The sequence below is a fragment of the Dermacentor albipictus genome, chromosome 9 (genome assembly GCF_038994185.2).
Source record: "Dermacentor albipictus isolate Rhodes 1998 colony chromosome 9, USDA_Dalb.pri_finalv2, whole genome shotgun sequence".
NCBI classification, from domain to species: domain Eukaryota; kingdom Metazoa; phylum Arthropoda; class Arachnida; order Ixodida; family Ixodidae; genus Dermacentor; species Dermacentor albipictus.
Genome location: NC_091829.1, coordinates 70,781,356 through 70,793,652, shown reverse-complemented (window position 1 = coordinate 70,793,652; position 12,297 = coordinate 70,781,356). Strand labels below are relative to the sequence as shown.

The following is a 12,297-nucleotide window of genomic DNA, read 5'->3' as shown; positions in this document are numbered from 1 at the left end:
CTGTTGTATTATTATAATAATATTATACTCATGGAATATTACTGGAAGGGAATATGGAATGGAATGAAATGGAATAATACACAAGTAATATTATATTTAATAATAATTATTATACGTGACTCGTCGAACGTTACAGTGTTGTCGGCGGCGTCCGAGTGCCTTCCAGAAATTTCAGTATTGGTTTCATAACATAAAATAATGTTGATGATGATTAAAAAGAGTACGACAGTACTCGCGTCGCTCATGCAGTCAGATTACACAAGGCTCGGTGACAACAGGCAACAGATAGAATCATCGGCAACATTCGAGAAACTTCCCACACATGCAGGCGCGTCCTGCGGCGAGCGATAACGTTTAACATTTGTAAGTCGGTGAAAAGCCGTCACCGGAGAAAGATGAGCAAGTGCACGTGTCAATAGGTACAGAAAGAGCAACCTTGAATTATATTAAATTTTTGGGCTTTTACGTGCCAAAACCACTTTCTGATTATGAGGCACGCCGCAGTGGGGGACTCCGGAAATTTCGACCACCTGGGGTTCTTTAACGTGCACCTAAATCTAAGCACTGGGGTGTTTTTGCATTTTGCTCCTACCGAAATGCGGCCACCGTGGCCGGGATTCGGTCCCGCGACCTCGTGCTCAGCAGCCCAAGACCATAGCTACTGAGCAACCACGGCGGGTAGCAACCTCCATTAGACAGTATAAAGTTACGGTAACTGAGTGAGCGAGTGAGAAAGTACTGGCGTAGGCACGGAAACGGAGACCCGAGAAAACCTATCAGGGTAGTGACGAACGGATAGAAGGAAATCATGCGGATTCCACGCGTGTGTCGTAAATCAGCTGAAGCAAAGTTCTTTTGTGAAGCGGCGCTCTCACGCACACACGTCCTACGTGTGCACGTGTGCACCATGGGACACGTGATCCTTTTGTTGGACCACGTGTCAGATCAGCGTATGCTATTCTTCAAGTATAGCAGGGTGCTGGCAGCCACGGTCAGCGAAATTCGAGGGGGGGGGGGGGTGCAGGGTTAAATAAGAATGCTTCACACCGAAAGACTAGCGCAATGCAATCCACAGAAATTTGTGGAAACGACGAACACGCGAGGCTGTACAAGTTCACTCACTACTTTTACTACACTACACTACACGGCCTATAATAATGTGTTGTTGACTTACACAAATTTATGCAAACCTGCGATTTTGATGCTTGTTTTTCATCTGTACCCCCCCCCCCCCCTCACACACACACACACACACTGTAATGCCTGAATGGGCGCTGTGGGTACTAAATAAATAAATAAATAAATAAATAAAACAAAAGATACTGCACACTTTTCGCACTCTTTTTGCGCAGAATTGGCGAAGTCGGAAGAGGAGATATTCCGGAGGCGCCGTCGAAACCAAGTGAGTCTCTCGACCGTGACATGATTCACGTGGATTTGGCGATTTCACCTCATTAGATCGAGCGAACGCTTTCTTCCCTCGCTTCTGCTGTACAGGTGAATGCCGGAACGATAGAGAGAGAAAAGCAGCAGCGGAAGGCGGTGAGCGTCACTCGGCGACTCCTCGAGTTGAGACAGTGGTTCTCGAGCCCAGTTGTTTGAATCGTGCAACTTTGAGAAACTCCACTTCGAATTCGAGGCACACTTAGTTACGCACCTGTGAGGGTCAAACTGACCGGGGAATTGCTAGTGAGCTACAAGGCCACGCCTTTCGTCGCACATCACTCGCTCACGAAAGTGATCGAAATCTCTGACGTGCTATAGTTGGAGGAAATCTAGAACGGGCTCTGAACACACACGTTGCATCGGTTTTAACGGCACGTTTCAGCCACACGTAGCGGAGCCTTTTCCTCAAGGTTCACTATTCGCTTAGTCATTAAGGTTCTTTTTGTGCAACGCCGTTTCCATGGTGATACAAACCACCCATATCCGGGCGTTCGCGGCACGCTCTAAAAACGTGCATAAACGGTGGCGTGACGTTTTTTTTTTTCGTTTTTTTTTTCGTTTGATAACAATTGAGAAGCCTATAAACTGGCATTTCAAGGACAACTACGGAAACGTAAGCTATCTGCGGGCGAAGCTGTCTTGCAACTGTCTGCACTGATATGCTTAAAACGTGTTTTTTTTGGTACCCAATGTACTGCGATTGGCACACACGCCTGACTCAACGCGACCGTCTGCACACGTACATGACAACGCAATAAAGTCAGTTCCTGAACAGATATGAGTGGTCCACTAAGCCGCACGCACATGTTTTTCTGCCAGTTTGTATAAATAAAGCTTAACTAATTCTGTGCTACGTGTACGAAGTAGAATACAATAAAAGAGTAGAACGCGAGAATGGCACAGAAATCTTTGCAACCTAGGCCCTTGACGATGAAACGGAACATCTGCAATGTAGTATGTGCAATACGTGTTTCGATTGCGGGGCCTAAGGTTGTTTTGATTGCTTGTTTTCCTACTTGTTACGTCAGGGGACTTGGAAGTTTAGGCATTATATCGCACGAGGGAAAAGAAAATTGTTGCTACCATTTCAGCTCGCGGCGAGGTAATAATTAAACCTGATTTCGATGAGCCGTTGTGCTGATGATGCCTTTTGAAACACAACGTCAAACCGACAAGCAATGCCACGTATGCAGAGGCATCTATTCGAACTTTGAGCAAGCGCATCTTATCTTAACACATCTGGCAACATGGCTTGTACTAAGCGTTGATTCCTTGAACTGCCGTAAAGTGCAAGAAGTGTATTGTAAGGGTGCAAGGCGTTGTTTTTGCAAGAACCTTGCACCGATTTACTAAGTCTAAAGTTCGTAGAATTGCCGGTACAGGAAAGTCACGTGTAATTAAACGCCTAATTTTTAACTTTCCTGATTTCAGGCAGCCGACAAGGAAAAAGAGCGAGCCTTCAGCACTGACGAACGGTTGGCCGACATTGTAAGCATATGCCAAAACATTTTGCGTATTTCTGGGAATCGAACTTGGGTCTGGTTCAAGCGAGAACAACGTTTCACCTTGTTTATATTAAACTTTAACAGGGCAGTTGCTTTAATCAGCATACCAAGAGGCTAAGTCAGCTTACAAGGGTGAACTTAGTTGACAGAAGGACAGGCATCAGAATAACAGAAACAAATATAGATTATCCGTTCGAAAACTTGCTCCATGTAGTTCTTTTCGTGTAGCGCCAATAGCACAAGGACGTAGGAGAGAAAACACACACGCAGACGCCTGTGTATATCTGTTTTCTCTTCTACGTCATTGTCCTATTTGCGCAGCAGGAAGAAAGCTGCAAAACACCAACACGCCAACAACAAGCCCAACAAGTTACAAGCCCAACAAGCCCGTTACGCCAACAAGCCAAATATCTACATTGATGGACCTTATTCCTCCATGTACATTGGACGACTTTCGATTAAAGCGGCTAGTGAAATAATTCCCCCAATAATAGCTTTTCTAGCACGCATTATGGAATGAAATGTAAGAGCTCCAGCGCAGGAAGTAAGAGCTGCAAAAAAATAAGAGCTGCTCAGCGCAGAAAAATTTTTTTAAACGCCGAGAAATTATTTGGAAAAATTGGATGCGCTTTGTAGACGATCACAAGGAAGAATACGGGACAGGGCGAAATTATTGGCGCACAGGGGAGGCAACTTTATTGACCAAGTGTCCTTCGAGATTTTAGGTTCTTTCTTTTTGCTTTTGTAGTAGTTTTGCTTTTGTAGTACCTAAGTGCCTACGCGGTGTTAAATTTCGCGAAAAAACTCAATCACTGTGAAACCTATGTACATTGCCTCTTAGTCGAAAGTTCACTTTGCGGTGTCTTTGGCAATCTACGCAGTGATTCAATACAGTAGCGTCGCCTTGCCCTAATAGAGCAACAATTCACGTTTCTCTTCCAAGCCATGTCCCGTACGCCGTTGTGTGTGACTAAACGCATGAATATATTTTTCTAGTACGAAGTCAGATTGTCAGAGGGTCCCAATTTCTTTCCCAAAGCAGTGCGTAAATTTGGAACAAGTGGAACGTGTGTTGAAGCATCCGTCAGAGTTGAGCACTAAACGTTATTTTAAACGCATATATAAGAAGGGAGGGAAGAAGGGTATCTAAGAAAGAAGGCATTAATTTAAGGAAGCTGAATTCACGGGTGAATTATCTGTTTATTTGAAGGTGGAAAATCTTTTTCACGCAATAAACTACGAGTTTAGCAAGACCAGCTGCAACCTTTCTTTCTGAATTTTTTTTTCCCAGGTAGACTTTCAATCTTAACGTCCAAAAACTTTTTTTTGGAAATGAAGATTGAAAGTGTGTTATTATATATATAGAGAAAAAATATACATTAGAACGAGGAAACTGTTTTTTATAGACACCCACTGCGTCTGCTTTTGTGAGGTTGTTACAAGTAAAAGAAATAGTGAAGTCCTGGTGGAGGTCAGGAGTAGGTTTTTGATCTATGTCATCAATGTTTTAATGTTTGGCAATCGCAAACTATCAACACACTCGCGTATGAAGTTTATGACTCTAACTGAGGGATAACAAAGCGACATCACAATTAATTCCACTGCACCTTTTGAAGCATATATGTCGAGTAATATGTATCCACTGCGCACCGCTCTGGTATATAACACTAATTCTTGAGCAAAACGTCTCTAAAACCCTTGCAGGCAGTGTAACAACATTACGCAAACTGCAGTGCTCTAATGACTTCTATCCACTTGAGATGCTTTAGCATGTGCCGCTTGCAAAGCCGGGATATCTGGCTTGCAGTCGTCGTGCTGTACTTGCATTAACAATTTCTACGCAACGTGGTCGAAATATCGCGGCCCAAGATGAAAATTTAAATTTCTGCATTTCGTATAAAGTAGTTTTGTTGCCCGTTAAATTATCTATAACTGCCGCAGAGCCTGCCTGTCTTTGGCTACTCGCAGGACGACGTACTTGTGTCCACACAGGGCGCCAAGCGTTTTCTGTCCGACGAGAGCCTCGACGAAGAGGAGGACGACATCGACGACGAAGTGCGGTGAGCCGCGGGCGTGAGCCTTGTGTGCCCGAGTCGCGAGGGGTTCTCGTTCGCAGGACTCACGCGTGGAAACGCGCGTGATAATCGCAAAGGTGATCATGCTGGATCAAACTTCAGCCAACCAATCGCACATTACAGTGTATTAATGTCAAGGACGACTCACTTGCGGCCTTGACGGTGTGTACTTGACATAGTTGATCAAACGCACGCCCAAGAAGAAACAATTTTCCTCTTCGTCGCTTACATCGTGTGTTTTCGCTTACTGATTGTTTCAGATGAAAAAGAAGCTAAAGAGAACAGTTTGAGAGCGAACTAAAAATAATAGACAAGGTGAAACATTAACGGAAAAAGACGATCATGTTATTCTATACCCAGTGGACGCGGGTAGGTCATATTCCTGTCAAAGATAAATTTGTACCGTAGATAACCGCGGGTGTTATAATGTGACAGCATGGATGCAGAGCGAAGGAAAGCCCAGTCGAGGATGCGAAACAAAAAGACCGGTGTGATAAGATGAGAAAATTTGCAGCTGTGTGATGGGGTAGCCTGAACTGCTACTTAAATATAATTGGCAGTGACCTACGTCACGCAGTGGTCTTAGATAATTTGATGTTTGCAGTGATGACTATGAACCGTACTATGTCAACCGTTATCAAACCTAAGCGCACAGACGTGGTGCAAGATCAACAACTTGCCCCCGGCAGTAGCTTCAACCACGTCTCAGATCACAAGGAGCTCCTTTGGAAAGTTGTTCCCAATGTGGCCCGGCCATGGCTCTTTTTTTGCATCAAGGACATGCACGCAGTAAGAGTGAGCTTCTAAAAGTTTTAAGCTAGCTTTACTTCTCCCCTTTTTATACAAAAAAATTCGTTAATGGATGTTTTTGCGGCCTTTGGCTTTCTATAAGGCCCCTTGGTCGCGTTTTAAAGGGGCAAATTGATGAAATGCCTAATAAAGTAAGCTATTTTGTTCGCTTCCTGGTGGTTTCGAGTTGCTGAAGTTGTTTTTAATGAAGTGTGATGTTATTTTGTCATATCACCTCAAGAATTTTTTTTTTCGGTTGGGGATTTTCCTACGCAGCCTCGTGTACTATTCCGTACCAGTTTCTCTAGCGCGTAGTGGCCGCTGCTGCTACGCTTCTGGTAATTTTGTTTTGTAAACCCACTGTACATGGAGTCCTCAGGTGGCGCTGCATATCAATGACCGTGTAAGTCCGTCTAATACTCTACTAAATTTGTATGAAGGCGCGCTTGTGCCGTGTAGAGCACTACATTGAATGGCAGAGGTGGAAAAAGCAAAAGCGTCACACTGTAGTAAATGCGATGACGGATATAACGAAGTAATTCTGCCTCCCTCTTCAGATTCGTTATAACGAGGTTTTAACGTGCGAGATTGATATGAAGGCATGCCAGGCACGTCTAGAGCGCTACATTGAATGACGGAGGTAATAAAGGCAAACTCTTCCTTTGTTCCAGCCTTTGGGAACCTGGCTGGAGACAACGGTACTACGTGGCCAAATTCGACGTGAGCTCGGATAACGAAGCGTTTCCACATCACCTGGTAGGCTCCACTACTGGAACTGTTACCGTCCACGAATGCTTGCGTATTGGTCTAGAAATGCAACAGAAGAGCATTGTGATGGAGGAGTTGCTGTCCGGAAGAGATGAGGGCAAAAGATGGTCACGCAAATTGTTTCCGGAAGTAGTTAACCAGGCGCACGCTTTAGGACGAAGCAGATACAACAGAAAGGAACTCGACATGACCGTGAGTTGGCGGCCAACAGAAAGTGGATTTCTCTAGGGATCCTCCTAAATTGCCTCCCCCAAACCATCCGTATTGTGCGCTTCGAAAAAATAAAGAAAGAAAAAACTTTAGTCTTCAAGGTATTTGTCGAGTGGCATAGATATCCATTGTTTTCAGGATTGAGAATTGTAATAGGCGGACATAAACTTCGGCGACAAAAAGACATGTCAGTTTTAGCATCATGATTATTTCCTGCTAATCCACCGGCGAAGCAGGAAGCGGGAGAAAAGTGTGATGTGATTTTATTTTAATTGAATGCTCCTTAACAAAACTGAACAAACAAGGACATACACTTTTTAGTCATTTGAGGAAGGTGTCCCCACTTCGTAGAAAAAAAGAAAGTAACGTTTTCACATATCTACTGTGCAATGCACTCATTTTTAAACTCGGGAGAGCCTATTATCGCCTGAGTGTTTCCTATACACAGAAATTTGGGTCAGAAATGCGTTGGTGCGTGCAAAGCGTAATGTGTCACTCTTCTGGACTACGCAGTTCAATAACGTTGACATTACTGCGAATAAAAGCTCACCAATGCCTGACCGTTCGCGCAGGCCCGCGAATACACCGAGGGACTTTGCTGGGTGCTTCGGTACTACGTTAAGGTAAGCCTTTCTGCGCGCGTCCCTGCGAATAAATCTTGTAAAACGGCCGCTTTTCTTCAGCGCTGGTTGCGAATTCCCAAAACCTGAGACCGCTGCTTTTGAGTGCCTGTGCGTTCGCCTTGGGTGATGCGTACAGTTATCCCCTCTCACAAACTTGACTGCGTAGCAAACCTTTTCGCAACGAGCGCAATTTGGTGAAGGGCTAGAGGCGTCGCAGAAAAGAAACAGCATCACTGGCACTTGATTATTTCTTGCGCGCCGTGCATTAGAGGTTTACCGTCTAGGCGACGGTGACTGTGTGCAGAAACACAGCCAATGTCCCACTTCACATACAACTGCACATACGGGTGAGCTTTTCTCAACTTTGATGTGTATAGATGTTCTCTGTTTTCAAGTCGAGCACTGAATAATGCCTGTTTTAGGAATAAGATGCTCAGAAAATGCTGCTCATTGAAAACATAATTTGACGGGAACAGGGAATTCTAAGTGATTGAAGATTTCACAAAGAGAGAGATACGGAAATGAAAAAGGAAAGGTAGGGAAGTTAACCAAGGACGTTCCCGGTTGGCTACCCTACAGTAAGAGAGGGGAAAGGCGAAGAATAGATAAGAATGAGAGAGAAGAAAAATATTAAAGCAATTTTCTATATGGCTATCATACAAGAGCTTTCCCTTGATAACCTAGAAACGTGCAGGTCTTTTATTAGATAGAATACCTATAAACGCACAGGTTTTTTTTTTACTAGATATGAGTATATCATGCTGCTTATGACGGTCGTTATTTTATCCCTGCATATATTCACTACCTCGATATTCAGGTGTTACAGGTCTGTGTACCTGAAAAAGATCCCGCGGGCTATCGTAGCTCTTGGGGAGGATACGGGAAATGAATATAACTGTCCAAGGTGTCGTGTTGTAAATTCCGAATGACTGCTTTTGGAAAATGGGATCATTGACGTTAAAAATTAGTCAAGTACATTTGCGAGAAATAAAAGCTACAGCACGGCGACGGGAAAGTAGTTGTAAAACTGTTTTTATGTTTTTTTGAGTATCAAGCTTGAATGAAGTGATGCCTCCTTTAAAATTGTCTTTTTTGAAGGGATCCGGGTCATGGAAGTGGTTTTTTCCGCATCTCTACGGGCCCTTTGCGTCGGATTTCGTCAATGTAGCCGACATTGTCGTCGACACTAACCAAGAGACAGAACCTGTAAGTCACACTCCTTGCAACTAGTGTTCAAGTTAAAGGGGCAGGTAGAATTGCAAGGTGCGCTAAACCTTGAGCTCCGGAGTCAGCAGTTAAAAGCTCTGGCCTGTTAGTACACGTCTATATATTTACGAAAAAAACGGTGACTTGATTTCGAACGCTGATAGCACCATTTTCTAATGGTGGATGGAACGATTCATTGCTATGGTTGCTAGCACATATTGTGTAGCTGCTGGCGTAAGGAAAAGAAGAAGGCGTCAACCAAGGGTCGAGGCTAAAGAAGACAAGGTTGATTTAGACGGTGACTCAAATAATTCGATGTTTTATTGATGATTATATATCCCTATTCTCTCGGGTTCTTTTTCAGGCTCATTATTCACTCCTTTCCTATCTTATTCGCATCGAATTTCACGAGCAATTACGTCAACCTTATATTCTTAGAAGAAGACACTTCGTTGCGGCTTTCTTGTTTTGATGACCAAGAGGCCAGGTGGGCCAATCCCGGAGATGTGCAGACTATGGTGCAATGTGTTTACTTTTGAGCTATATTATGGCTCTACCGGTACCATCAATTCCAACTACTCTGCAACGAATGCTGGGTTCATAGGGACTCCCGCAAAACCTCCTTACCGACACCATTATCTCATGCGATTCCTGCATTGACCGTTTTTGAAAAGTGTACCATACAGCGGCTTCGCCTCAACATGGGTATATCTACAGCGATGCACCCTTGACAGAGGTATTGTGCAATGTGTTTAATTTTGAACTATATTGTGACTATGCCCTTACCATCCCATTCCAACTACTCTGCGTTTAATTCGCGGCTCATTTTGACACCGTCAAAGCCACCTACTGAACACTATCACAGTATGCGGGGCCTGAAAAAACCGTTTTACATAAGTGCACCGTACAACGGCTTCGCCTCAACATGGGTATATCTACATCGGTGCACCCTTTACAGGGATATTGTGCAATGTGGTTACTTCTGAACTACATTGTGGCCATGCCTGTACCATCATTTACAACTACTCTGCAAAGAATGCTCGGTTCATAGGGACTCTCGGAAAGCCTCCTTCCCGACACCATTATCTCATGCGAGGCCTGCATTGACCGTTTTTTAAAAGTGTACCATACAGTGGCTTCCCCTCAACATGGGTATACCTACAGCGGTGCACCCTTTACAGGGGTATTGTGCAATGCGTTTAATTTTGAACTATATTATGGCTATGCCCTTACCATCCATTCCAACTTCTCTGCGTTTAATTCTCGGCTCATGTGGACACCGGCAAAGCCACCTTCTCAAAACTATTACATCATGTGAGGCCTGCATAGACCGTTTTCGAAAAGTGCACCTTACAGCGGGGTCGCCTGAACATGGGTACTGCTACAGCGGTGCACCCTTTAAAAGGGTATTGGGCTATGTGGTTACTTCTGAACTATATTGTGGCTATGCCCTTGCCATCAATTCTAGCTACTCTGTGACTAATCCTCGGTTGATGTGGGCACCAGCAAAGCCGGCTTCCCCACACTATTACCTCATGCGAGCCCTGCATTAACTGTTTCCCAAAAGTGTAGCGTACAGCGGCTTCGCGTCATCATGAGTGTACACACAGGTGCACCCTTTAAAAGGGTATAGTGCAATCTGGTTAATTTTTTACTGTTTTGACGCTAATTATGCCCGTGGAAACAGTGAAATGGCTGACACTAGGCATTTTGCGACGCTGGCGTTGGCGCTGGAGTCAATAGAAGTGCCCGCACCGAATGTTGGAGGCAATACACCTCGATGGTGCGCAAGTTGATGCCGAGAGAAAGCGTCATTGTTCGTAGCTGACGGTCGGCTTTCAGCACTTGTTCACGATCGGCTTGTCTGCACTTATCCTTGTCCCTTGCCTCTCGCGCGTTTGACATTCGCACTCTACACTTACGAATATGAATCACCAACCTGCCCAATCAGCCACCCTACTCAGCCATACTTCTTTCAAACTAGTGCACAGGGCGTGTTCTAACGTGTTCTAAGAAAGATGCTTGGCTTACCGCTGCACTGCTCTTGCTCAAATGTCGCCTAACGGTCGCATTTTGGAGTCTACGTCGTTGAGAGTACCACTTGGCATGGTTATTTGCCTGTTTGTTAAGGAAACCACCACAAAATGCTTTCGTCAGTGAGAAAAATGGCTGCTGCCATGATGGCGCTAGCACAAACTTGTGTTGCCGCCTGCCGGCAGCTGCAGAAATCAGCTGCTCGGGGAGAGTTCAGGGATGGGCGCGGGCAGCAAGCGGTAGCCAGTCGCCGACCACCTGGTTTCTGCAGTTAAAGGCAAGCGGCGACACTAGTTTACGCTTGCGTCGTCACAGCAGCACTTTGCATCCTCGTAAACGTGGATAACGTCGCACTTTTTATCTTAAAAAGAGCAACGGGTAATTAGCTGTACCAAGTGTTGCACTGAACGACGTGGACTCTAAAACGCGATCTTTCGGCAAAGAAGAGTGAAGCGGTAAGCGCAAAAATATTTAATTTTTCGAATGCTTTAAGCGAAATGTGCACGTCCCGGTATTGCACTGCCGAGTGACGCATGCACATAGTTGCCCGGATGGAATCCTAGGGCTTGTGCGCACACTGATAGTGCCAGCAGCGCAATGCAGAACGATGTGCTGTGACTGTGACTGTGCGTCCTGCTTGGCTTCTTTGTTTCCAAAGCCAAGCCCACTGCTCGTCTGTGGCATCTCCGGGGACCCTTTTGCTCTCTACGCGCGGGCCGTGGGTGACGCATGTGCATTCGATACCGTGACAGCACGCCGGCGATGTCGGTAACGGTGCGAGCGTGCCTTGCGTGTCACCCTAATTGCCATATCGCAATAAAATCATCAGACTATGCAAGCCTGTGCACGGACCTTGTCGTTACGTGGCAAAACGGGTGACGTGTGAGGGAATGCACTTTGGCGTTGTTTCAAATCTTGTCACGCTGTCGTGTTAATTGCGTGTCGCTCTCCTTCGTTCTTGCCAACGCGGGCAACCGCGCACGGTTCCTTTAGCCGCTGTTCCTCGCTCATAGCTCAAGCCCATGGAACAACTCATGTTCGTCCTGCCGGTGACCAGCAGCCGTCACCTACCCGAACCGCTGGCTGACCTCATGGAGGGCCCGGTGAGCGCTGTTCTGTAGCCAGCTTTGTCTGGCCCAGCTGATCGCACTGCCCACCTTGTCAGATTGTCACCTTTGATCATACTCATCACCGTGTCCCTTTGCCTGTCCATTCCTCTTTGTATGTGCAGTAGAAGCGAGCGTTTGTCGTTCGAAACAGCGCCAGGAAAAGGAGTTCAGTATTTTAGGCAAATAGCAAAATGGAGAATTACCAATTAAGGCATGCCTTGCTTCTACCATCTGGTGATGAAAACATGTGTTCGCTACCTTAACAGCGAGGAATATTGCTCTGTTTATATCGGGCGTACAGCCCAAGCCTCTTCAAAAGCATTTTGTATTTATTTATTTACTTATTTATTTACCTTTAAAATACTGCCAGCCTGAGTGCCAGGCCTTAGGCAGGAGTGGGCAATGTAGAACACCGTGAGCAAAAACAATGTAAAAGCAAAACACGAAGCAGGTAGATATCACCAGAGCCAGAGCCGTTAAAAACGTGAGTCGCAACGAAATGACACATACAAATATGCAGTTGGAGGAAGCC

General features: G+C 45.3%; 1 protein-coding gene across 1 annotated transcript in view; it reads left to right on the top strand.

Annotated features, from left to right (window-relative positions):
* The window catches only part of LOC135908563 (5'-3' exoribonuclease 2-like), a 95,054-nt gene that overhangs the window by 60,974 nt on the left and 21,783 nt on the right, over positions 1 to 12,297 (top strand). The window contains exons 15-22 of the mRNA XM_065440365.2: positions 1,353 to 1,402; positions 1,498 to 1,542; positions 2,878 to 2,934; positions 4,920 to 5,011; positions 6,487 to 6,571; positions 7,366 to 7,416; positions 8,515 to 8,622; positions 11,670 to 11,759. Coding sequence (XP_065296437.2) covers positions 1,353 to 1,402; positions 1,498 to 1,542; positions 2,878 to 2,934; positions 4,920 to 5,011; positions 6,487 to 6,571; positions 7,366 to 7,416; positions 8,515 to 8,622; positions 11,670 to 11,759 — 578 coding nt within the window. The remainder of the gene's footprint in view (positions 1 to 1,352; positions 1,403 to 1,497; positions 1,543 to 2,877; positions 2,935 to 4,919; positions 5,012 to 6,486; positions 6,572 to 7,365; positions 7,417 to 8,514; positions 8,623 to 11,669; positions 11,760 to 12,297) is intronic.